This window comes from Cydia splendana, chromosome 15 (assembly GCF_910591565.1).
Source record: "Cydia splendana chromosome 15, ilCydSple1.2, whole genome shotgun sequence".
Taxonomy (NCBI): domain Eukaryota; kingdom Metazoa; phylum Arthropoda; class Insecta; order Lepidoptera; family Tortricidae; genus Cydia; species Cydia splendana.
The window spans coordinates 4,553,644-4,581,178 of record NC_085974.1 but is presented as its reverse complement, the minus strand read 5'-3'; the positions used below and the strand labels follow the sequence as shown (position 1 = coordinate 4,581,178).

General features: G+C 37.4%; 1 protein-coding gene across 1 annotated transcript in view; it reads right to left on the bottom strand.

The window, feature by feature from the left end:
* Positions 1-307: 307 nt before the first annotated feature.
* The window catches only part of LOC134797327 (dorsal root ganglia homeobox protein), a 129,476-nt gene continuing 102,248 nt past the window's right edge, over positions 308-27,535 (bottom strand). Inside the window, exons 9-10 of the mRNA XM_063769548.1 lie at positions 1,058-1,194; positions 308-549 (exon numbers count right to left, since the gene is read on the bottom strand). Coding sequence (XP_063625618.1) covers positions 323-549; positions 1,058-1,194 — 364 coding nt within the window. The 3' untranslated portion in view covers positions 308-322. The remainder of the gene's footprint in view (positions 550-1,057; positions 1,195-27,535) is intronic.

The window sequence follows — 27,535 nt, the reverse complement described above, 5'->3', positions numbered from 1 at the left end:
CATTTCGCGTGCTAAATTTAACACTAAATTAGTTAATATCTTCCTACGCTCCTTTAACTTTTTGAACGCCAGACGGCGAAGGAATATGCCGTGCCCAGGACGCCAGGCGATCGCCAATATTCAAGTGAAATTGAACTTTACGGAGTCCTGCGTAAGTCCCTATTGCATTGGCGAAGCTGACGTTTGTAGCTGTCGTTGGCGTCCGTGGCAAGACTTTCCGATGATGGCCTTAGCCGTCTGTGGCTGTTAAAAGGTTAATATCTTCCTACGCTCCTCCAAAATGCGTGCTAATACGTGTTTAGTCTATCCGACTGTTACGGGTTTAGTCTATATTTTTCTGTGTCTCCGACTGGTTCGGCGGCGGCTCGTGCGGCAGCAGCGACATGGGCAGCGGCGGCAGGTGCAGCGGCAGCGGCAGCAGCGCCCGCGACTGGAAGGCCAGGGAGTGCAGTAACGCTGCCGAGTGTTCATGGGCTTTACGCCGGAGCTCCGCCACGCTGGTTGAACGGGCTTCCTCTTTGGGACAGCAGGGGCAGGGGGCGCCCCAACCTGAGGGAAAAGAGTTTAGAAATAAAATGACCAGCTTAGACTATTTAGGTACAAATAAAAATAACTAGTACGCTTGGATGTGCGTAAAAAGCATTGGCCTCAAAACATCCCTCAAGCGACCCTCTATAGTGAATGGCGACGACAGCGTAAGTAATAATCAAGGCCGGTTTGGATACCGAAAAGGCATATGCCAAGGGCTTGCAAGTTCTCGTAGGGTTTAAGTTTTGTAGGTATGTATGTGGAGCGTATAGCTAAACGTTTACCAATTGGGTAGCCCGGTAGGGATTGTTTTCTGATTTTCTCCAGATCCAAGCTATTGGATTTGTGTTACTTTGACCTGCCCAATTATATTAGCATTACACCCAACTCCTCTAGCTCCCTCTTCTGCAAATGCCTCGAGCTCCCTGCTTTCTGTCTGCCTTTTGAGTGTTAGATACCGATGTCTAGGTAGATTATTTTTCATTCACTGATGAATATAAACTGTACTTATGTAAGTAGTTACTCTTACCTTTCAAGCTGGGGAAGAAGGGTTGCGACAGATGGTTAAGGTGCTGCGAGAGGTGGCTGAGGTGAGGGGGGAGGAACAGCGGCGGCGCGGGGGGCGCGTCTCCCGCCGCCGCAGGCGATGCTCGGTAGGCGCTTGAACTGTAACAATAAAGAAAAATTCAATACAATATGTAAAACAGGATCTAAATTAGAATATACTTCATGTAATTATACATACTTTGTTTTATTATTTCAATGAAGATGCGTGAACGCTACTTTATACCCGCTTGTCGTAGTCATTGGTACTACGCGCATTCGTATTCGTAGCAAGAAATCTTTGCCACAATACCCAATCAAAAGGTCTAAGAAACCAATTATATGATAATATAGGTACCCTCTAGGTCGGTTTATTTCACAGGTAAACTTTGGATGTCTACCTCTATAATAGCTTGGAAACAAAATAATAATATTTTCTAGAGGTGTTGTGTAAAAGTTGTACTTTTTAATATTTTCCTTCACGGTGCGATACAGACCGTTGGGCTATGCATCACAGTCATACTTTCTGCCAATTATATTTACACAGACGTAAGGATGGTCCAGGTTGTAAGTAATGATGATACATTGATGACGCTGGTCCTAAATGAGTCTCTTTAGGTTTCATAATATTATTTCTTTTAGAGTTGGACCAAGAAAAGTCTGCAGCGATTTTGATAGCCCACGCAGTGCAAGTGTTATTTTGAACGTCAAACTTCTATGAAATTATGACGTATAAATAACACTTGTACTACGTAGGCTATCAATGTCGCTGCAGACTTTTCTTGGTCTAACTGTAATGGTTTTATTGTGGGTCACTTCCAAAGTTTCTAGCTATTTGAAAAGAGTTCAAAATCTCTATATGTATCTGTATATGCTCCTAGCAGCGTCCTCATAGAATATGCAGGCTTCTTTAAATCTGCCCAATCTGCAGCGATCGATGCAAGGGCTGTTTTCCCGAATCGCGAGGGCGCGACACCCCATGGGCAGCCAAGCGGGCCGGCCACGCCTCGTCACGGCGAAGAAAATGCTTAAACTGACAACGTATGTGTCCTTGTGGGATTGACATAGGATCTAATTTCGCTTGGCTTGGGTAACAATCGCTTTTTAACCAAATCAAAGCATAGCTAGGTATTAAAATTGTAGGATTTTTATAGATAATTCGTTTACAAAAGGCCTACGTTCGTACGGTACGTAAGCCTAAATTCGTTTACGGCATAGAAGACCCGAATCGTAAAAAATTCAACCCAAAAATAAATAAATTGGTTGCTTATCATACTCTTAAAGAATTCTTGACTGATATTTCATTTGTAATTTTTTTATGCGTTTAAATGCATGGTTTTCCTAAACCGCCGAACAGAATGAACACAAATTATAACCTAACTTAATACCATTGTCTTAAAATAAAATACATTTGGGTAAATAAAGTCATTGAAGTTGTTTATCTCAGAAAAAGATACATCGGAGAAATAAAATCTATACTTAAGTACTTATTTACTACGAACTGAACTAGGGATATGACTATTTACGGTACATCATTGGCCACATCATCTGTTGTAGATGTTTGTTGCGGCGCTTGTGTGTTTATAGGGTCCCGCATCGCCGTTGATGGCTATAAAGTCCTATAGCAGCGCGGCATTTCTTTCCACATCGATCGCACACAAAACGCGAGTCCGCATGCGGTGGTAGAGCACGACGAAGACTTTTCCGCTTAAGGTTCTCCAGCCAGTCATCGTCATGCTTAGAAGTTCCGACTTGAATGTCATGACGCCACTCCGGTCTCATTTCGGCGCGTTTCTCCCAGCCCTCGGTCCGAATGCCAAAACTGTCCATGTCACGCTTACATGAGTCCTTAAACCGTAGAGTTGGGCGCCCTACAGGTCTTTTTACGTCCGCTATCTGACCCAGCATTACTTGGCGTGGTAGTCTCCCAGGGTCCATGCGATGTATGTGACCGAGCCAACGAAGTCTTCTGTGCTTTAACATAGCAGTTAAGCTGCAGCAACGCGTTCTTGAGAGTACTACCTCGTTGCTAATTTTATCTTGCCAGGTAATAGGTAGATAAAGCGTCATGATTCTCAAAAATAATGCTCTAATACCTAAATAAATTACATCCAGGTATCCTAATTAACTAATTACGATTAACCAATTACACGAGCTCGCATGCAACTCATTAGCACGGTGACGCGATTACCGCGCGTTAATTGCAAATACCTACCGCGGCATGTAATTACGCCAATATTGGTTTTAACTTTAAACCGATCAACTAATACGCTTTCGGTTAGCTATGCATTCGTACAGTAGGTATACAGCTGTACTGCAAATTATTTTAGCGATTTAGATACAGTACAATCTCACTAATCCGGCACTAATGCTGACACAAGAGAGCCGGATTACTGGAAAATTCGAATTACCGGAAGTTAGAGCAAATCTGCATATTATTTTGATGTGTTTTTTAGTATGTCGTGGAAATACCTACATTTAATTAAACGTTTTTTTTTCTAGTTATGTATATTAAGTTTGTATGCACCAGTAACTACATTCAATAAAGCTTATAATTAAACTACTAAATTAATATAAAATTCTACTGTTATCTGGAACTTAGCCATTTATAAATAGATTGAAGTGTGATAATGTAAGCGCACATAGTAAATTAGGACATAGAATGATCATTTGTACCCCAATTTTAGTGCCGGATTACTGGGTATACCGGACCATCGAAGTGCCGGATTATCGAGATTTCACTGATTTCACCTGACCGTGAGATCCATTAATTAGTAGGTAATCTAATGCTTAAATACAAAATATTTTCTTTAAAGCTTCGCCAAACTGCATGACAGTGTGTAGGCGAAAAGAAACACTCTACCTATATTATTTTTCTTACCTTACATGCTAAACTTAATTATGTTATGTTAGTAACACTAAGCTATCCTAATAATAATAAAAACACCATTTGCGAGGCAATGACTAAACTCTTGACAGACTCTTCATTTCTTCACTGCTGCACGACTAGCAAAGTTGATGTTTTCTCCATTTCTCCAAAGCCTGGCTGGCTTTTACAAAGCGAATATAAGTACGCGCTACCCAAACTGGGCAAAGGCCAGAGCCATGGTGAAATAATTGGCAAGCAAGCAAGTGATCCGGTTAGCCTGACGCTGCAGACAATGAAATAACGACGAGGTGTCGCGCCGCTCGCCCATTCCCTTAGTGCATACTTGATGAGTGGATGGAGGGCATGAGCGCGAGCGGGAGCGTGTGCGTTAGCGTGAGCGTGTTAAATATCGAGTAACATGTATAGTGAGAAAAGTCAGATAAATTTGCATTTGTAGGTAACTAGCCATAAGAAGATATATGTTCACATATTTAATTACACAAACGTGTCTACCGCGATATAATTTCATTGTTTTTACCTTAAATTCGGACGTTTCAGCTGAGTTGCACCAGCTGTGGTCACGGAAAGACTTCTAAAGAGTCTCGTCAGAATTTAAGGTAAAAACAATGAAATTATATGTGTACAAAACGCGAGAGTTTAAAGTGTTCGATTTATGTTCGGTTATACATAACATTTTAGTATGTTTCATTAGCACTTTTGCTTCACCAAGTAGTGCTTTCAGAATGAAAGCACAAGAGTCACTATAAGCAAAATACCCAAATCCATGTGTTTAGACTGTTTAGTGTGTTGTCCAATCTAAAGTGAACCGTAAACTGCTAAAGAATCTAAGCGTATTTGTATGCTAAGCGAATAAGCAATAGGTACTATATTCGCTTAGCATACAAACTTCTATGCAGGGGGTCACTTTTCTCTGCAGCTGACTATACATCTCATGATGTATATATGCGTATCTTCCTCGCGTTGTCCCGGCATTTTGCCACGGCTCATGGGAGCATGGGGTTCGCTTGGCAACTAATCCCAAGAATTGGATGTATATATGCGTATGGTAACTTATAAATTCATTAACACATTCAACACCAAGAACCCGACTGTCGGGTACACTGTTCGTAGCGACTACGCGCTACATACGACGAAACCGTGGCTACGCGCTACGAGCGTAACCCGTAGCACTTAGTGGTATTGAATGTGTTAATCGCTCCCAACTCGTAGCTTGTGCCACATCGGGGCACGAGCCAAATTAAATGTGTCGCCTTTAAAGCACTTTGATTTTATCTTTCATCCCGGCTTCGATGTTGTTCCATTTATTGCATTTGCTTTTGAGGTAAAGAGCTTGTTAAATGTATCACGTGAAGTGCGAGGCTTTCATGTCAGAGTTTTAAAAGTTGATGTCATTTGGGATTTGTATATTAAGGTGGTTTATGTGTGTCGTGGCGTGAGTTAAATATAAAATGTGGGAATTAGGGAAAAAAATGGTAGGTACAATGTTGACCGAAACCGTCGTAGTAATGTGTGCTTTATTCGAATACTTTATTTTCATTAGAATAGAAAATAAAGTATTCAAATAAAGCATACATTACGTTACGAGAATAAAGAATATTTTAGAAGACTAAGACACAAATACTAATTAAATCGTTCAAATCGTTGTTTGGTTAACTAAATGTATTTTAAGTAAACCAAAAATGTGTAAGATTATTAAAAAGGTGTCGATACTATTTACCGTCTGTACATAGGAAATAATATTTGAGCTGTGTATAGATGAAAATCAGATTATAGGACAGAACGACAGCTTCAAGCTACCTAAGTAATTGTAAAACCTCATTATCAAATCCATTATCTTAAAACTCGCTCTCAGAATACGTCAAAACGCAAATCTCCTTCGTTAATTATTAATCAAAACTACTAAAAGACATTAAGGATCAAATTGATTCCCTTTGTGAGGTACAATTCAATTCGCCTGAATATTCATATTAGCTCCTCAAGGCGGTAGATGTCGCTGAAACCAATTAGTGCGGACGCTTCGTTACGTCCGCGGCTGGACCTAAGTACCGAGCTGGAATTGCTGTGGAAACAATTTACTAACAACGGTCCGGTTCGAACTTTAAGATACGTCAATTAATAGATCTAGAAACGATATGGATTAGATATGTCAGTGTCAAATGTGACGTTTACTGACACATCTAATCCATATCGTTTCTAGATCTATTAATTGACGTATCTTAAAGTTAGAATCGGGCAGTATATTTCGTTAAGCATTGCATTGTTAAGCATTGGTTAGTTGTAGCAAAGAGAATTTAGTATAGAGGCATATTGTCAAAGTAAATTTTGTAGTCAGTAAATTTACTGCCATCTTACAACACAGGATTAAAAGTTTTAGAAAGGCATTTGAATGACATGTGTTTTTGTTAATATCAAAAGGTGTCGCCATCTACACGAGTTAGGCCAAAGCTATGGCGCCATCGCTAGAAAAGATGGATAGCGATATTTTGATACCACTCGCCATCAACAGCCTTTGAACCTACCACACGATTGTAACGTCTACGAAATTTTCGCTACGAAGCGGAATAATAGTGCTACGGCGTAGCACGCGCAGCCTCGAACCAACAAGAGGCTTTATTCAGAAACGGCATTTCAATATTGATAATCACTGATTTAAACTTTCAAGATTATTAAACATTTTCAAACTGCACTCGGGACTTAATATTTAGAGTTTTGTTAGTTTTTTTAGAGTCTTCTCCGAGACCACGGGGACAACGCCGTCCTCGAAACGTCGGAGGTAAATTTTAAAACTTAAATACGCGATTAAGTCCCGAGTGCAGTTTGATAATATTGATAATAATGACAGTTCAATGTTAGTGCGTCTCACTTGCAAGAACACATTCATGTAGCGATTCACACTAGAGCGAGCGAGAGCAAGTTTTTGTTATAAATTAAATCCTTCTGCGAGGCTCTTCAAGGGCTCTTTCTCATTTCAATAAAACATTTACAGTCTCATTATTTGATGACCTGAATTTTGACACGTCAAAGATGCACAGCTCAGCCCTTCACGGGTACTTTCCAATAACCAAGCGTCTCCAATCTGATTAATTCTAAAAGTTCTCAGCCTACTTGAGTTGATTGTCGACTATGCTTACTTAATAGCATAGTTTACTTTACACACTATCCCAATCTAATTGGCCGCCTTTGAAGCCGCGTGAATAAATGATCAAATATAGCGTAACGGAATACACACTTGCTACAAATGAAAATTAATTATGTATGGTGATAAATTGACAGTAATTACATGCAGGGGCGCTGTTCTGTCGCTTAATTTGAAAAGGGTGTATGTCATGTCAAGTTTGGTTGGTCTGTACGTCATGTGGTGATGGGGATGTGAGATTATGTCGTGACGGCGTCGGTAAAGGGTTTAGGCATGTTTTCTTGGAAGATTATCATTATCTTATATCTAATATGGAGGCATATTTGACGATATTCCGTAATTCTACAATCTTATGCAAAAAAAAAGTTTGAATTATAAAATTGGCCCTAAGTAATTCATGTCGTTCAGAAATAGTGAACTAGCGTCATAAAAACACTCTGTGCCAAGAGCATCGTGTTTCTATTTACTCTAGTTAACAATTTTGCTTATACCTCCCTTATTGCATGCACAATGTACTAGATAAGTAGTAGGTACTTTTGTTACTTACAGCAATTTATTATGTAACGTCCCCGCCGCTAACTTAACGTTCACTTACTCGTATTTAATCAGCTCTAAAACAACATTGTTTCACATAACACTTACGCGGTTACCCAGCAAGGTAACCTTACACTGCTATACACTAGTTGTAGTTAGGGGCGGTGTCGCCGGATGTCGCTATAATCAGTTAATTGCATGAATAATTGAACGAGGCTGCGCTAACACAGCGAATACCTACGGAGCAGGGTGCCTATTACATGGTTACAGTTGCAAAACTGTAAAAGCGTATCAACCTTTGTCACTGTAAAGATTGTACGCCTTTTAGGTAAAGCGCCGTATAGGACATCTGTGGTGGTTAAAATGGCGTAAAGGACAAAATGTTAAGTAGAAGTAGAAAATTGACTTTGGTAACAATATAGCATCATTGTTAAAAGTTATTTTTTTAAATATTTATTTAAGCTGTTTGCTTATCTGAAATCAAACGAAATTATCACTCAAATAGTACAAAACTAGAATGTTACTTGTGCTACACATATAATAGGTATATGTATATAAAAACAATACATATCAAGGATGACACAATAGGCGTCTAATAACTATATTTTATCCGCTAAGAAAACATAATGCACGCCAAACAGAAACATCAAGTAAATACCTAATTTACTTTCAGTTGCCATCAAGGCAATTATTTAACATCTCGAATATTAAAGAACCATAAAACATTCAGACATCAAAATCATATCATTCGTTTGCTAAACATCCTAACACTCACTTTATACATTCCTTGAGGAGAAAATTCAATTTTAAGCGAAGGTAGGAGGCGGGGAGATCCTAATTGGCAATTTTCTTTTTACGCCATTTTTTCAGCTTTTAAAAAGAAAAATTCGTTAATGAATATTTAATCGTTATAATCGCCTCGCCCAGCCGAATTACGTCGTCTACACTTTAAGAATAGATTCTTTAATATTTATAATGGCTTTATAAATAATAGCTTTTAATATTTCAAATCTTTCGGCCAGATGGTTGGGGTGTTTTAAGAGAATTTCGTGTGGACTAAATTAAACACTAATTGTTCTACCCTGCAGCGTTGGTATTTGTGTATATTTTTTAAACTTAAGACCCTGTAGGTATTGCGCAGATAGGTATTCATAAAATAAAGCACAGACCACGATAATAGTTATACTACGAGTATAACTGTGACTAAAGGAAAGGTAGGAAGGTCTAAAAACATTTTCTTTGCATCATCAAAACATCTGTGAGTTCAGAAGATCATTTGCAATTTTGGAACGCTATTTATTCCTTCTGAGCAATAAGTTCGTCCAATATCAATTTAAAATAATGATCCTTATTCCCTAACCACGGAGATAGCTAAGGTTTTCTAAAACGGTAGGTATAGGTAGGTACATATCAAAATTTTATATTATTTAAAACATTTTTACCTAGTTTACCAAGCACTACAAATCAGCCCAATATCTAATGATAAATTTCCCTTCCGTCAGTGATGTCTCAAGAAGTCCCCCGCCAGCCGTAATCCCTCATGTATTATGCGCGCATATAAATTTCAATTTTAAACCGGCCGGGCTCGAGTTACAGCCATTTGGAGAATTACCGCGGGCGCTGGGGGCTGTGGTCGCGGGGCTTAGAAAAGTGATGTAAGTAACGAGAACGACATGAAAGGTAGTTTGTATGGCGTAAATTCAATTGCGTTGTCTTTGACACTAACAATCTGTTTAAGAAATATTTAAGTTCTACAATGTTACTGAAAACAGTTTAAAATAGGTACTTGAGATTTGGATACTGTAGTTGGATACTGTAATCTGAATCTTAATCTTATACCGTTAAACGTGCAATTCTTGTATATTTATTTATTTATATACCTATATATTTCGGGGATCTCGGAAACGGCTCTAACGATTGCGATGAAATTTGCTATATGGAGGCTTTCGGGGGCGATGAATCGATCTAGTTAGGTCTTATCTCTGGGAAAACGCGCATTTTTGAGTTGTTATATGTTTTCTGATCAAAGCTCGTTCTCCCAGATATTACTACCTAATTGGCGATATCGTGTAAAGGTTATCCAACTTAAAGTGTGAAAAAAAGTGATAATCTCCTTACCTACAATACGCTGTCACCAAAATAAAGAGAATATTCCGATAAATCACGGAACAGATAAATTAATTTGGTATAACTTCGCAAAGACCTTTAGGTTAGGTACCTAAGTAGGGTCATCTATCTAATTGTAAGCGTTATTTGAAGGCATTGTTAGGAAAATTTCTACAGTTAGTTAATATTTTCCTAAAACTTATTACCAGCGCCAATCATTGGATAGTTTACCCAATCATGTTTTCCTCACTATCCTCCTTATTCATAAACGCTACAAACCTCAATTAATAATCGTTTGTCTTTATCTGTCATTTTGACTTATGTATATGTAAGAAAGGGATAAAACATAATTTAACTAAATCAGGCCCGTAAAGTTTTATGAATAAGGGGGTATGTATACCATCGTCGTGTCCCCAACCCTACGGCTGGTGTCGTACGTAATCAGGTAATGCGTCCGCGCCGGGCGGGAATAAATAAACTAGTCCTTTACGTGAATAGTGTACAACTGTACAAGACAAGTGTACACATGGCCATGGGATATATTACGTTACGTACGGGTTACGAGGAACGGGTTCGCGGGTAGGGAATTCTAATCAGTTACCTGGGTCAAACAGATCACTGTGTTATGTCTTTCCTGTAGACATACACGAGAGTTAAGGGCTATAAAGGTTAATTTTGAAGAAAACTAGTGTGTTCGCGCGAACAGTGCATTTTTCTCTCCTGTGGGCAATAGTTAAGAGCTTGTGGGCATGTAAGCAATGATTTTATCATAGTTCTCTAAATAAAAGGAGGACCTTTTCACTTGGATAAGGGTTAAATAAGAAAATTAACCTTTATAGCCCTTAACTCTCGTGTATGTCTACAGGAAAGACATAACACAGTGATCTGTTTGACCCACCTACGGACTGAATTTCTTAAGTAATACAGACGCCCTATATTTCATGAATGTAGAGAAAAATATCTATCTATATCTAGATACGAAAGACGGATTTATCAAAGCGTTTCTAGCGGAACTCAAATGATTTTAGCATCCTCATCTGGGTGCCAAGGTGACAATCGCTTGCGCTACGACAGTGAAACGCTTTGTGTCTCTCCACACTCTTCCATTATAGTGCGACAGTGACGGTTGCGTTTCGTCTGCTACGGAGCGTGGCGTGTTGGCTACGCACCCTGTTACCCCTGTTTTGATGCTCTAATCGAGATTTAAAAGATCTATGATAGCAGAAAAATAATGGGTAAATTATTCATATAGTTTGCTAATGTAAATACATGTAGCTAGGCATATTTACCTCCAATCCTATTCGGTTTCAATAAAGCAATAAAATCTAAACAACTTTTAGGGTAGGATAATTTCTCTTCTCTGTACAAACGACTGCACAAACGATTGTGCAAAAATTCACTAATTACTAAAAAATAATTAAACAAAAATCAACCTTATTTTGGTAATAATACGGTTCACTATGGCTAATGAACTGGTCGTAGTAATTATTGAGTTTTGGTTGTCATTGTCACCTGACGAAAATAGGAGGACATACCATGCAATTTGAAAAATTGTCGTGTCTTTAGTTTTGGCGATATCTAACTTTTCTTTTCTCAAACAGAAAATTAAATATTAATCCAATTCCATCCAGCTGTACAAGCTTTCGCAACTTAACTGAGTTTTATAACCAGCCCTTTTTTTGATACGAAATGATCTAAAACAACATGTGTCCGACCACAAATCAAACAAATCTTAACCAACATTGCAACAAACCCTCCTCGCGGCACATTAAATATAATAACATAATCCGGACTGACAACGCAAACAGGGCTCATCAACCCCATGCCCGAGGTCGTGACAGTCGATGCAGAGGGTTAAGAAAAAATGTTTTAGGCGACTTTGTAATTTACCTACAGAAAAAGTACTTGATTTAAATATATCATTAATATTTCGTACTAAATTATTTCATTGACAGTCTAATCGTGTGATGTGGTTTTGTATAAGTACGTTCTAAAATAATAAATTAAAGATTAATCACTTGTGGACACTTATCTCAGGTAATGAGGCTATTGTACAGCCGAGTTAATAAATACACCTATACATTTTCTCACCTTTTTGTCTTGGATTAAGGTGAAAAATGTATGTACCCATATTTATAAACACAACTCTACTAGTTTTGTCAACAGCAAATCTTCATCTCACAATTATTTTAACAAACTTACTATTTTTGATAATTTTGTTAAGAATTGCACAGATTGATTTGAGGTAGGTACGAGCAAATAAGTAATAAGTATAGAGATTTTAAAAAATACCGCCCGAAAAATCACTGCTTATTGACTTTTTTGTTCAAGACGGGTTTTAACCAAACAGCGAACCCCAAAAGTCAGTGGATCCGGTAATCCGCTAGAAATAATAACATTTGCGCAAATCCGCGGCCGCTAATGTACCCGGCCCCGCGGGCTTTAAACTGCTTACAGGTTTAAAAACTGCCTGCCGTAAGCCAACGACATTAGTTGTTGTACTGCGAGTACTTATATTAGTGCAATAAGGAGCTTTGTCTTAAGCTGCTGGAAGAAAGAAACAAAAGAAGGAAAGAATAGCAGCTAGGTAATAATACGAGTAATAGTTAGCATTTTAGATAAATTCTAATTCACATTAAATTATGAAGTCATATTGAGTAATTGATGCTAACCCTTTACCAAGCTAAGGGATATATGTTTCCCACATACGGCACTTCAAACATATGTTCTATTTTAGATTACGTTCAAACATACGTTCTATTAAGACTGACATTCGATTGTCATTTTTGAACTGTCAGCCTGGTAAAGGGTTAAAGGACCCTCAACTAAGATATTAGTTTTAATAGACTTAGGGCTCATTTAGACAGTGCGAGAATTCGCATGCAAGTTTCGTTACATTGCGTTATTTGATCGGTCGGCCGAGTTGATGTAACCTCAATGGTCCGCAATGATGTAACTAAAATCGCATGCGAGTTCGCGCGCCGTCTAAAGGTTGACTCACGTTAGACCGGGCCCTGTCCGGGCCGGGGCTTCCGGCGCTTACTTTTCTATGACATGAGAGGCGATCACGTGATGCTTTCCATAGAAAACGATGCGCCGGAAGCTCCGGCCCGGACACGGCCCGGTCTAACGTGAGTCATCCTTAAATGAGGCATTACCTTAAACTTAGATTATGGCCAGGCATACCAAATCAACTTGCACGAAAGGAAAAGGGAGACCTACCTAAAACCTATTCAGACAATTTATTTTTGTTATGAAACGGTTATGTTTTCGGTTTCTTCAGAAAAAATGTCACTGTCAACAGCTGACAGGTCATATCGATAACCGTACCCCCACCATGAATTTTACGCGGCATTAAACGCTAGAGACTGCGTCCACTAAAACTCCGTTACAGTTGCCAGCAATAATTAGAAAGATAATAATAGAGTCTCTCTCGTGTCGCGTCTCGATCTCGATATGCGTTGTCATTTCACTTTTGCTAGTACCTACCCGGTTGACTACCCGAAAGCTCGTATTGTGTTTGTGACTTTGTGTTAACGATCCAATAATTTCCTATTTGCACCTTCATGCAAGTGCAGACAGATTGAAGATTTAAAATGAAGATTTAAAACTGAGACAGATTAATATTTGTATCATCTGAGATTTAGCATCTAAACACCTAAGCGTATTAGTCTAAAATCTGAAATTAAAGTTTAAAAACGGACAATTCAGATATATTATATCTCTACGTAGATTAGGTACCTAAGACATCATACAGAAGCACATAATAACGCGATTCGTTTATCGAGTCAGCGGGTAAATCAAACCTATCACCGATGAGAGACGCCGCGCTCGATTTAAACAAATAAAGACTGTTCTCATAACTACAATTGAAACGCATTTGTTCAAATTATGCATTTAAATTGATATTGAGATCTTCCCCCGGACACGTCATAAATTCCAATGAAAACACCACGAGAGTTATCAAATTAGAAAAATTAAAGTGATAAATAAAGTCCAATTAAGCGTTATTGCGTAAAAAAGGCATAAATTAATGCGGATGAAAAAACGGGCAGACGAACCATTTGAGACGAGACAACTGGACGAGGGAGGGGAGATGTCGACGTCGACAGTTTGTCGATATTGAATGCATATACATATGGCAGAACATAAGACTATCGCAAAAAAATTGGCGAGGCAGCAGCAGCTAGATTTCTAGAATATTGTGTCTTCATCCGCGCATTGTTTTGCATGTTTGTCGCTATGCATTATTTGGGGTTAATTGAATTTAAGAGATAGATAAAATAATTGTTTACTGAAGTAGGTACATATAAACTGAAATAAATGTCATATACTAAGAAAAAGTGACCAAGGCCTCCAGTGCCCCAGGCTGGAATCGAACCAGCGTCCTCTGCTATCGCGGCAGGTGCCTGAACCACTCGGCCACCGGGCCACAGCGACATTAGTCAAATTTTCCAAGTATATGCACTTCCTACTGAAGGCTTGTGGCGCCCCCTAGCCATCTCTAAGGTAGAACAGTATGGTTCGAACCTTCTATCTGGATCATTCTCATGATGATACCGAGCTAGCGAGAGAGATGGCGCTGCCAATCAAGCAGAGTGGTTCAGGCACCTGCCGCGATAGCAGAGGACGCTGGTTCGATTCCAGCCTGGGGCACTGGAGGCCTTGGTCACTTTTTCTTAGTATATGACATTTATTTCAGTTTATAATTTATATAGTAGTGTTTCTACTTGATAAAAACAAATTAAAAATATTTTCTGAAAAATAATTTAATTTGTTCAAAATACTTCATAGTATTGATTGGCAGCGCCATCTCTCTCGCTAGCTCGGTATCATCATGAGAATGATCCAGATAGAAGGTTCGAACCATACTGTTCTACCTTAGAGATGGCTAGGGGGCGCCACAAGCCTTCAGTAGGAAGTGCATATACTTGGAAAATTTGACTAATGTCGCTGTGGCCCGGTGGCCGAGTGGTTCAGGCACCTGCCGCGATAGCAGAGGACGCTGGTTCGATTCCAGCCTGGGGCACTGGAGGCCTTGGTCACTTTTTTTTTTTTTTTTTTCTTTTTTTTTTTTTTTTTTTTTTTTTTTTTTTTCTTAGTATATGACATTTATTTCAGTTTATAATTTATATAGTAGTGTTTCTACTTGATAAAAACAAATTAAAAATATTTTCTGAAAAATAATTTAATTTGTTCAAAATACTTCATAGTATTGATTGGCAGCGCCATCTCTCTCGCTAGCTCGGTATCATCATGAGAATGATCCAGATAGAAGGTTCGAACCATACTGTTCTACCTTAGAGATGGCTAGGGGGCGCCACAAGCCTTCAGTAGGAAGTGCATATACTTGGAAAATTTGACTAATGTCGCTGTGGCCCGGTGGCCGAGTGGTTCAGGCACCTGCCGCGATAGCAGAGGACGCTGGTTCGATTCCAGCCTGGGGCACTGGAGGCCTTGGTCACTTTTTCTTAGTATATGACATTTATTTCAGTTTATAATTTATATAGTAGTGTTTCTACTTGATAAAAACAAATTAAAAATATTTTCTGAAAAATAATTTAATTTGTTCAAAATACTTCATAGTAGGTACATATAGTATGCCTAATACTTATTGGTTATGTAAAATGTCTAAATGTAAGCATGTCGAATCTGTCAAGGTACAATAGCATAACCCTTCAATGAATCAGCTATCCATACTAATATTATGATTGTGACCAAATTAATTTAACCTCATGAACCCTACGTTACCAACAAAATTAGTCACACAATTTAGGCGAATTAATATAGGTACCTACATGATTCTGTAAGCAAAGTCACATACGTGAAGAATAAACAGGCTATTGGCCATAGAATCGTAAAAAGATGAGCATTAAAACAGTGTAAACTAGTGGCTCTGTGAGCTGTAGACCTCGCGAGCAGAGTTTAAAACTGAATAAATGTATGGTTCCGTTGTTTTGAAGAATTTAGAGAATCTAATTTGACCATAAAACTTAACTATCAATTGCTTACAAAATTCGGGAATTGGTTTAGTTATGCGACCTGTAGAGTAAAACATATGGACATACGAAACAATTTTTGGCTAACAGGCCAATTCAAACTTACACTGATATCAGAAAGACATCTAACTGATGTCATTTAGTTATCGTGCATTTCACTCGTTCTTGTCCGTACATGTATTGGCGCAAGCGAGACGCACGATGACTACTAAATAACATGATAAAAATATCATCCCGATGTCAGTGTACGGTCGATGCTCCTTAAGTATACACGTCGCCATACTAATTGTATAGAAAAGTGGATAGAGTTAGACCAAGAAAAGTCTGCAGAGATTTTGACAGCACACGCAGTGCCAATGTTATTTGTGCCAGTGTCAAAATCTCTGCAGACTTTTCTTGGTCTAACTCTACCTATGTTAGGAAACCAACATTACCTTTGAATTAACCTGTAAATTGCAACTAAGAAGCTTCGTGCGCGAGTGTGGCCCATAATTTCCGAAAATCATTTTTTCTTCGGGGCAATTACTCCGTTCTCATATTTTGCGTTGTCCATAATTTCCCGAAATCATTCATTCTCGGTAGCAATTACTCCGTTCCCATATTTTCCCAATGGTTTTCTTCCGCAATGGCCTATTTTTAATATTTTTAAATTAATCTTTTCCTTATAGTTTTCGTTCTTTTAAAAATCTAGGATAATATTTTCTTGTTACTGTATGTTAATAGTGTAGTAATTATATTTGTTACTTGTAGGTATTTCACATACAACAAATATCAAAAACACTAAAATTAAAACATAATCTAAAAAACTACAAGTAAAAAACCAAACGCTGTCAGCCAATAACTCTAACCATACCTATCTCTGGGAGCAGATTCGTTTTTAGGGTCATCAAAAAAAAATAAGCCTAACCTACCTATCTCTGGGAGCAGTTTCGTTTATAGGGTCATCAAAAAAAATAACCCTAACCTACCTATTTGAAAAAAACCTGGTTATTTTTACCACTAGCATTAAAAAAAGAGAAAATGTGGAGATAGAGAATATTTAGTTAGTGAAAAAAAACCTACTGGTTATTTTAACTACTGGGATTAAAAAGAAAAGGGAATAAATTGAGAAAAGGAAAATTTAATTTATGAAAAAATGTACACGAAAAATTAAATAAAGCGAAGAAATTCCACTGGGAAAAAATGAGAACGGAGTAATTGCCTCGAAGAAAAAATTATTTGCGGAAATTATGGGCCATTTTAGCGAGGCGATCCAAATTAAAAGGCTCAAAGTCTAACTAACATTATTGTTAGTTAGACTTTGAGCCCGGGAAAGCGCAACGTACGAGCAACCTACAGCTAGTTCCCTGAGCCCAAGGTCGACCACTACCCTAGGCAATGTTAACCCCTGCGATTTATGGATGGTGACCGCCCATGCTATAAACGTAAGTGGAAATTGACTCCTGGAACAGCCATGCCCTTGAACTAAAACCGCTAAAAAAATATTCAAACAAAAACTCAAACGAATACGCTTACCTCGCGCTTCGCGCTCACTTGATCAATCAGCAATACGATGTTTAAGTGCAAAAAATAAATAAAAAAAATTGCATTTATTGGGGATCGAACCGGGTACCTATTCCCATATCCTTGCTTGTAAGCGTCTTTCCAACTGCGCTATGATAGCATTTAGATGAGCTGACGAAATTTGGTTACTTATTCTCGAGTAAGAATTTAAATATCTAATCTAAAGAGAATAAAGTGTATAGGGGACGTGCATGAACTATAGGGGGCAGCACAGGAGCCGTCAGATCTTTGGCGCGAAGCGTAGATGTGTAGTTTATGATTCCGATGTAGTCCACGAGATGGCAGTACCTACTATGCACAAGGAAATGTACTTACGAGAACGGTAGATGGTAGCACTTGCTTTGGCAATGTACATGTGCACATATGTTTCCGATTCAGGCCACAAGATGGCAGGCCCTCCAACGCGCACGGTCCCTATAGTGGGCGTGCGTGAATTATAAATAGGGGGTAGCATAGGAGCCGTCAGATTTTTGGCGTGAGGCGTAAATGTGACGTTTATGCTTCCGATGTAGCCCACAAGATGACAGAACCTACTATGCATAAGGAAACGTACCTACAAGAACGATAGATGGTAGAACTTGTTTTGGCAATGTACATGTTTCCGATTCAGGCCACAAGATGGCAGACCCTCCAACGCGCACGGTCCCTATATGTAGTAGAGGATTATTGTCATACTAAATTTTGTAGTCACAGTAAATTTACTGCCATCTTTCGATACAGGATTAAAATTAAAATGAAAAAAAATTATCAATAAATGTATATATGTATGGATAAATGTTTTTTTTTATTTTTAGAACGCCATATGATTTTGACCCATGTTCTTTTACTGATATGAGTAAAAATTGTTAAATATAAAATGGTGTCGCCATCTAGACGAGCATAGGCCAAAGGTATGGCGCCGTATATTCAAGAATCAATTTTTCTTTAAAGCGCAAAAAGCCATCATCTGTTGCAAAAAATAAACGAATGCGCTTAGCCCGCGCTTGATAAATAAAAAATACGATTTTTTTCATTTTTTCAAAATAAAAAAATAAAATAAAAAACAACAATTGATACGAAATTTAAGTATAAAAAAATACAAAAAGTTATGTAGCAGCATACAATTACTGGGGATGGAACCAGGGACCTCCCTATGCAAACAAAAAAGCGAACGTTTGCAAAATGCGCCATGATAGTTCTTACTAAAGCTGACGAAATTTAGCTACTCATTCTCAAGTAAAAACTAAATATCTAAATACCGCCGAAACCAGTGATACAAATTTTCTGAATTTTTGGCCATTTAATCTATAAACATATATCAAAAAGAAAAAACTCTTATGTTATTGATACGACTATTTGTTTAGGCGACAGGTATCACGACTCCGCCATTTTTAAAAATTTCCAAAAACCGGATTGACAAAAAATTTTTATTTAGTCATAGAATCTGGTCACAAAATTTCATGAGAATCGGTTAAGAATTGCGACCTGTAGAGGAGAACATCCGGAAATACAAAACTAAATATCTAAATACCGCCTAAACCAGCGATAATTTTTTTCTGCATTTTTTGCTATTAACTCTGTAAACATGTCTCAAAAAGAAAAAACTCTTATGATATCGATACGACTATTTGTTTAGGTGCCAGGTATCACGACTCCGCCATTTTTAAAAATTTCCAAAAACCGGATTGACAAAAAAAAAATATTTAGTCATAGAATCTGGTCACAAAATTTCATGAGAATCGGTTAAGAATTGCGACCTGTAGAGGAGAACATCCGGAAATACAAAACTAAATATCTAAATACCGCCTAAACCAGCGATAATTTTTTTCTGCATTTTTTGCTATTAACTCTGTAAACATGTCTCAAAAAGAAAAAAACTCTTATGATATCGATACGACTATTTGTTTAGGCGCCAGGTATCACGACTCCGCCATTTTTTAAAATTTCCAAAAACCGGATTGACGAAAAAAAATTATTTAGTCATAAAATTCGGTTACAAAATTTCACGAGAATCGGTTAAGAATTGCGACCTGTAGAGGAGAACATCCGGACATACGAAAGCAAAATGCCCGAGTCAAAACGTAGACCTTCGCTTCGCTTCGGTCAATTAATGACCCCATAAAATAAACTAACGAGTGGCTCGTTTTAACTCTGAATTCGAAGAACTAAACTAAAAACGTAATAATTAACAAGAAGGCACCTAATATAGGCCACAAGAGACCACTATTTTATTCGACGAATAAATTGCGATTTCAGTCCATTGAGATTGAGTAATTACTTAGAAACAATGACGGCGCTAAAATCTGCCTCTCAGTAATAATCATCAATCAAGACAATAAAGAGCGAACTGGTTACCTACAGCTTCAAGGTTCTGGATCAATAAATTATAAAATTAAATGGGCTTAGGTATGGAAAAATATGGTTAAAGAATATTGATGCAAGTTAAATGAGTAAAGTGTGTTCTTCTTTACACATAAGCGTACCTAATACCTTTATTAGTATTTTTGTTAAACTGCTCTTAATGACACAAAATTATTAATAAGGTAAACGTAGTGCTCGACATGCTAATGCCCAATAGATGACACCTTGCTGTCACCTTTATTGACAATGACTTAAATTTCAAGATGACATGTACTGGGACCGCGTCGAGCACTACGCCTAAAACGTTTAGGCAACTAAGACTAAGTAAAACATAGCTTTTAGTTTAGAGAGTAGTGCTAAGATTGCATCAGTGGTATGTTTTATGCTCTAGTATGATCCTATGGCGTATCTTCAGTAAAAATCGATATCGATATATGTCGCTGCGTGCCATCACTAGTCGCATTTCACGTGTGCCCTCTAATTACGCGTTTAAATTGTATTAATTAAGCCGCTGTGGAAGGGTTCCAATTAACGGATCCTGACGAAACACAATCCCACCACGAGCGAGCGCGATATGAGGGTCATTTACATAAATTCAACTTACTATTAATTGTAATCATCTGTTATTGCGTAATTACGTTTAATGATCACTGTTTACTTGTAATAGATATGTGTATTGTGTCTGTTCATTATTATAGCGCGATAGTAAAGATTGTACTTACTTGGTTCATGAGTGTTCTCGGTTCTTAATGTAACTACATTACATATAGGTGCGTTAGGGTTGCCAGATCGAAAGGCGCTGTTATCGGGAAAAAATATATTTTTTTCGGGATTTTGGGACTTAAGTCGGGAAAAAAACATTCCAATTAAAGTACCTAATTGTATTAAAAACAACGATATTTTACATTATTGGCACTACACTCGACGTCAGTTCGGAACTTGAAATTATTGTTATATAACGTAAAGCTGTTTTTCGGGACAATTTTCACTTTGTCGGGAATCGGGTATACATGCTAAAAATCGGGGAATCCCGCCAAATCCCGACCATCTGGCAACCCTAAGGTGCGTCCACACCGCAGTTAACTTTAATGTAACAACACGGTAACATTTAGGTAATTTACCTTTAATATATTACTATACAGTGTGTAAGTCTAATACGGGCGAATCTCTTAACGGTGGTTAGTATAGGACAAAGTAAAGGTAATTAGATAACATTTACTTAAAGTTGCAACAATAATTTTGTCCATACAAAATAATTCAGCCCGCAATGTAATGCAAACACGCTCACGTTAAACGCTCGTTGACAGTTACTTTCAAAAACTCCTATTGCGTATGTAATGTCATTAACTGTCATGAGTGGGTAAATAATAAATAAGTATGATGTTTTTTATCTGACGAAATGACTACCTAGTTTAAAATCAAATTACATCAAAAAATCTTATTAAAGCAATCATTTATTTTAATAACGACCCATTGAAATTACAACTGAAATGTACTGAAGTTGCTGAAATACTTCTAAAGAAAACCAACTAAAAAGAAAACTAAAAAACACAATTTACAACAATACAAATTCTGAGAAACCTGAGTTTAGTTTTGCCGGTTTCGCCGCAAATACCTATTCTCGATGTGCCTTCCTTGTATTTCAGAACAGGTTTCGCAACGACGTTTGATTGACTCCATAAAATAACAACTCGTATTAAATCGTCTTCCTGCATCCCTTGTACTACTTTCAGGATTAAGTGCAAAATGGCGAAGGATTCGGTCTTGCAATGGAACTGGAAGCTCATCGTGAATAGCTGCTCCCTCCACCCTTCCAGTTACGGACAATCCTTCGCGAGCTCGCTGTATCGCGTTTACAATTACTCGAGCGTTTCTTGGTACAACCCGATGAGGGAATCGCTCTCTGTACACAGCTAGCGCTCGATGACCATTTTGTAGTGTTTCACCGTAAATTAAAATCATGCCCATTAATTCAGGAGCAGTAAAAGTTGTTAAACGAGGCATTTTTATAACATACGATTACTTTTGAATCGAAAGACTGACATTGTCAAATCAGAGTTGAAATAAAATAAGAAACTTGCAATTCCACCAAAGAGTTTACCACGTTTTCACACAATGTACCAAGTTTTGTGGTGTTTAGACTTGGTTTAGACGGTTTAGTTAATTCTCGAAATAATTTTGGTAATAACTGTACAACTATTAGGCGGGCCGTATGCTTATTTTCCGCCATCCTGGTATAAAAAATCAGGCAAATTAAATACGAAATGAATACACAATAATCACTTATGAGATACTGATATTAAATTAATTTTCAAAAAAGGTGTGCTATCAAAGGTTCTTGTCTATTGCTCAGATTAGAAATAATCACGTCAAGTGCTGTTATCGTGACTGATTAAAATGAAGTCAGTTTCTTGTTGGTAAACATGATAAATAAATAAGATTTAATATCTTTTAACATGCCTAGTAGTACTTTAATCTACCAAAATAACTACAAAACATTAAACGCAGTGTAATGCTAACATGTATTGTGAATGTTCCTCCAGATAGGTAAGTTTGTAAATGCTATTGTTGTATTGCTAATGAACATTTGACATTTCGGTACCGCAACCATGTTTACAGTACATTGCTGCTGAGAAATTAAAAAAAAATTAATTATGGGCTCGTAATGAACTGCAACTTAACCTAAACCTTTTACTTCATGATTACACTAATGAATACTATGTCCGATTTAATTTATCGCCCGTATTAGACTTACACACTGTATAGTAGTCCAATGAATTACTTTCAATATATTGGACTTTATAAGTATGGGGAGCAACAGTATAAGTAACTCTTATACTGTTGCTCCATACTTATATAGTCCAATATATTGAAAAAACCATTTCAGCTAATATTCTTCGATTCAATTTCATCAATCATATAAACGATATCTACTATTCAGCGTAATAACCTAAACAAAACACTCTCATATCCATAAACCGTAAAAGGAATATAAAACTAAACTGCAAAGAATCGCCAATAGAGGGCGCGCGATAGCAACATCAAAAAGAAGGTATTATGAAAAATCGTAACACATTTAGGAGGCGGACTTTCATACATTATTCAGGAATGAAATTGCTCCCTACCTGAGCAGGAACCTATTATTTATACCCGTTTGTGTAATAACAGTTATCGGGGGTGTGGGCTCCGCCCTAAGGCGGAAAGTTAGAGCATGACATGATTTATAGTAGGCTGTAGTAAGTTGCCCGTGTAAATGCCTATTTTGATAATAAATAGTGTTTATTCTAGTTTTTATCATGTATGGTTCCGTTTTGTATGATACTTAAATAGCGTACGTAGCGCTGTGTTCCGCAAGCTTGTAAGTCTTTCTACTATAAATAAAGTTATGTAAATATTATGCATTGCAAATGGCGATAGGTAGGTATCAAATAGCTTTTCAATTTGCTGCCCTGTAACAAATTGATATCATTTGTATATTTAACATATATTCCGAATATCTCTTTATCTCTTTTCCTACCTATCTAGGTATATTCTCATATTAAATAAATCACCTCCATTCAAAATCAGATTTGCAAAAGCTGTCGCATTGCGTCCGCATAAGCAGGCGAGTCACGACTCAGTCGCGACTAACAACCTTACGACAAATGCGTGATTGCGAGATTGCGACCGGCCCCGGGCCACGGAAATCAGATTGCGATTTTTCTATTCTGACGATACATTCGATCTTTGATGTCGTAAGTGGATGGGGCGGTATGACACTTGCCAATTGATTTTGTTTGTTGTTTGAGTGTTTGATTGAGGTTTAGTTTAGGGAAAATCGATAATGATGTATCTTAATACTCGTATATTGTAAGAATAGGATCCTTATTTGTTAGTGAATTAAATAAAATTGTATACCGACGAAAAGCAATTTGTTGTTTGACATAGCAATAGTTATAGAAAGTGATGTACTGACAGTGGGATCTATTAGTATCTAATTTAGAAGGCAAAGACTTTAATGTTATTCATAGATAAGTATCTAGGAGTAGGTACTAGAGTGACTTCGTTGTAAACTAATTTAATGCCAACTCAATATATAAAAAATGAAAATTCACAAATTCTACTACATAATAATAAGCATGAAAACATCTGAAACAGCATAACCAAACAAGACCATCTCATTCATTTATGCATTCAGCTCGTCTCGCCCACCGTAGGCAAAAACTCAATTATCATATTTTATACCTCATAATACTTACGAAAGAGATATTCAATTATATAATTTTTCCTTGGAAAAGGGATTCCCTTTTCATTTCTCATTTGGATTTTTCTCTTAAGCAATTACGAGCGCGCCTGAGGGAGCGAGAGATTGGATCCGCGAATACATTTCCACGTTGGACGCGAATTTTCTAATTTATCTCTTAACAAGGATCTGCGCGACGCTGTTTTGCGTTTAAACAGCTCCAAGTCGCGCATTTTCGCGTTACCGAGTTACCGATTTGTTTGAATAGAAATGGGCTCATTAGCCGTCCGTGTGTTCCAGTAATTACTTTTTTAAATAAATATTATGGGACTATCTTACAAAACACAAATTAATCTCGAATCAAAGTATGCTCAATATGGTTTGAGTGGCGGGCTAAATTGAGGTGGATAATACATATAAAACATCTATAACTAAGAAATAATTAGCACAATGAAATAGCTACGCCGGGATTTGATCAGCTTCGTAGGAGATGGAGAGGATAATTCGACCCATAAGGGGGTAAAAATGTGATCGAAAGTTTTTATTAAGTAACTTCTACGCGAACGAACTCGCAGAAGGAACCTAGTTAAGTATAAATCAGCTCGAATTAGCATCACCAAACTTGGCTGAGTTATCCGGCGATCGCCGCTTGATATTATAATTCGCAAACCAAGTTCGCCAGCGTCGCTGGAGCGGTTGCTCATTCGATTCCTACCATCGGATTCCGGCAACTCGTAATCGCATTGAAGTCGGGAACACAAATTATTCGTGCGCCGAAACTCTCTAACTTCGTCAACCCTATAAAGGAGAACAAAGCTACCACAATTGGCCGAGAATCGATGTACCTGAGTCGATGGAAGTTTTAAAAATGGCGGCTCTTTGAGAGCAAACTCGATAAGGGCGCGCGGGCGCCCGTGGGATGCGAAACGCAATTTGTGAGGAATTGCTTGCCTTTGACTGGTGCGGGGCGACTACACTTGCCTGTTTGCCTTATTCACTACCTACTTGTATTGAGTTTGTGTTTTAACTTTACGAATTAGGAACATATGAGGAACACATACGTATGAGAAGTTTAATGGCGAGCATAGACACCAATTGGTGTCTATGTCTAATACCAATGTTAGCTTGAATTCCCATTTGTATTGGTATGACGACACTTATACAGCCATCTGTAAAATTATCCAATCACAAAGTAGTAAGTAATGCTATTTTCTGGCTAGGTGTACGTAAAAGCAGTGTATATTTACCTTTGACATATGCCTCGAGAAGTCTATAATAGGTAATTAATTGGCCTGATGACAGTAACAAAGAATCATGGAAATAATGGTTTCAAAGATACATATACGTAAATACGATTCTAAAAAATGGCCCAATCTCAGTATAAACATTAGGATTATTAATATATTCAATAAAATAAAACTGCAAAATTCTCTAATCGGCCATTTTGACTGAAACGCGAATCAGAAGCGAGCTAAGAATTGACGTCGTCAATGTATGACATATTTCTTAGAGCAACATAGACAACCTCATTGACTGTAATCCATTACGTCCTCACCAAAGAGTTTGGAAGTTCAAAAAAAATATTATTTCGCCACTAAACATTTATTACGTCCAAAAAATATTATTACACGATATAAAGTAAATATTTATTTGTTATTATATAAATAAAACGCTAAATAATACGATATTACAGAAAAAAACTTTTTAATTTTTTTGGCTGAATGGAACTATGATAGTTCCATGCCATGCCATGTTGGCTGTCGTAACTAGAAAAAATTAAAAATTAAAAAGTAAACCCGGCGTTCGGTGATTTTCACTCAAAATTTACATGTATCTAAATAATTCATCTTAAATTGCAACCGTATGAGAGTCTTTGTATAAAATGACTTATTGTGAACAATTTTTGTAATGTATTTATCACCCCTAATCGTAATATATGGTGCTGAATTAACAATATCATTCGAATTCAAGGGAAATTCGTAACTGTAAGTATGTAAACAATGTCTACCACCATAATTTATAACGTCACAAATGGCGTGTGAGGCGTTTTCGCGCGAGGTTTAAACTAGCTATAATAAAATGCAATTATTTATGTTAAATCTTATGAGTATAGCTGAAATATTGTGTTTTTCGGAACCAATACAAGTGTACCGATAATATTAAAAGGGATTTCAAAATTTGTCATCAGGCCAATTATAGGTACGCTCCCAGTTGTCGCTCTTTACGATGGGTATCTACACTATCTACCATAAACAAAGAAATAATAAGACGCATAAAGTGGTTCAAAATATTCTAGGAGTATTTGGGTCGATAGATATAAACCAGAGGCATTTGTAGTTAGTCTGTCAAACTAGCAGCAGCAAACCATTTGACAATTTAGTTTCTGAATTACATACATAAGGCCGTAACCGTAGCCGTGTTCAGTACAGTCGCCATCAGATATATCGGAGCGGCCAAGGTGTTCACAATATCTGAACACGCGCTCTAATGCCCTGACAATAGAGGTGTGTTCCGATATTTGTGAGCACCTTGGCCGCTCCGATATATCTGATGGCGACTGTACATCCTTGTAGTCTTAACTTAAGTTAATATTGTATTTGATTAACTTAATAAATAACTAATAAGTAAAGGCAGTTAGGCACCTACTTACTGAACCTTGTGATAAATATTTACCTACGTTGAAACATAAAATAATATTCCAATTTGGTTTCACTTTGCTTCTGAATGCGGTTCTATAACTTTTCTTCATTACTGAAAACTCTTAATAAATGAAAACGTCTCCCCACATTAAGACAAGTTGTCACGATTACTATTCATTCATATAATAAGTATAATAACCGCCCTCGCCTCGCTCGCGATGCAAATTAAAGGGAGCGATCGTCCCCCACAAACTTGGCTAATTTTAATTTGTTATTTGTTCGCAATTTGTCCATAAGTTGGAACGCAATAAAATATTTTAACAGTATTTTAACTTTAGTTACATCGCAATTGCGCCTACCATTAATTTATTAGGAAAAAGTAATATTTATTTTTAAAATTACTACGGTTAAACCCCCCCTTACGCCTACGCGGCGCGCCTACGCTTACGCCTTTACTACGCACCTACTTAAGTACTTAGGTACATTCAAAAAAGGACAGGAAAAAAAGGATAGTTAGATACACGGTAGGTATACGTAAATTAATTAAAAACCACAACACAACAAGTCATGCTGACGGTCCTGGAGGCCTAGCCAAGATGACAATCGGTTACGCTACAACAATGAAACGCTTTCTTTCTCTCTATCACTCTTCCATATTAGTGCGATAGAGAGAGAGACAGCGTTTTTTTGTCGTAGCGCAAACGATTGTCATCTTGCTAGGCCCCCTAATAACAAAGTCCCGAATACGAGATCCACAATATCTCCATTAAAACATTATACATTAATACATCTTTATACATTTACCATATTTGATCACATTTTGACATCACGTGTAGTAGATCTTGCTCATACTTATACAGGGTGTCCCAGAAATCGACGTCAAGCCGTAAACGGATGATAGACCAAGTCATAACAGTTATCATAAAAATACAAAAAAAAATCCAACTCATGTTCTTTAAAAATTATAGTCACTTTAAAAATTCACTAAAAAATACACAGCCTGTAATTATTCAAGATTACATAATAATAAAAAAA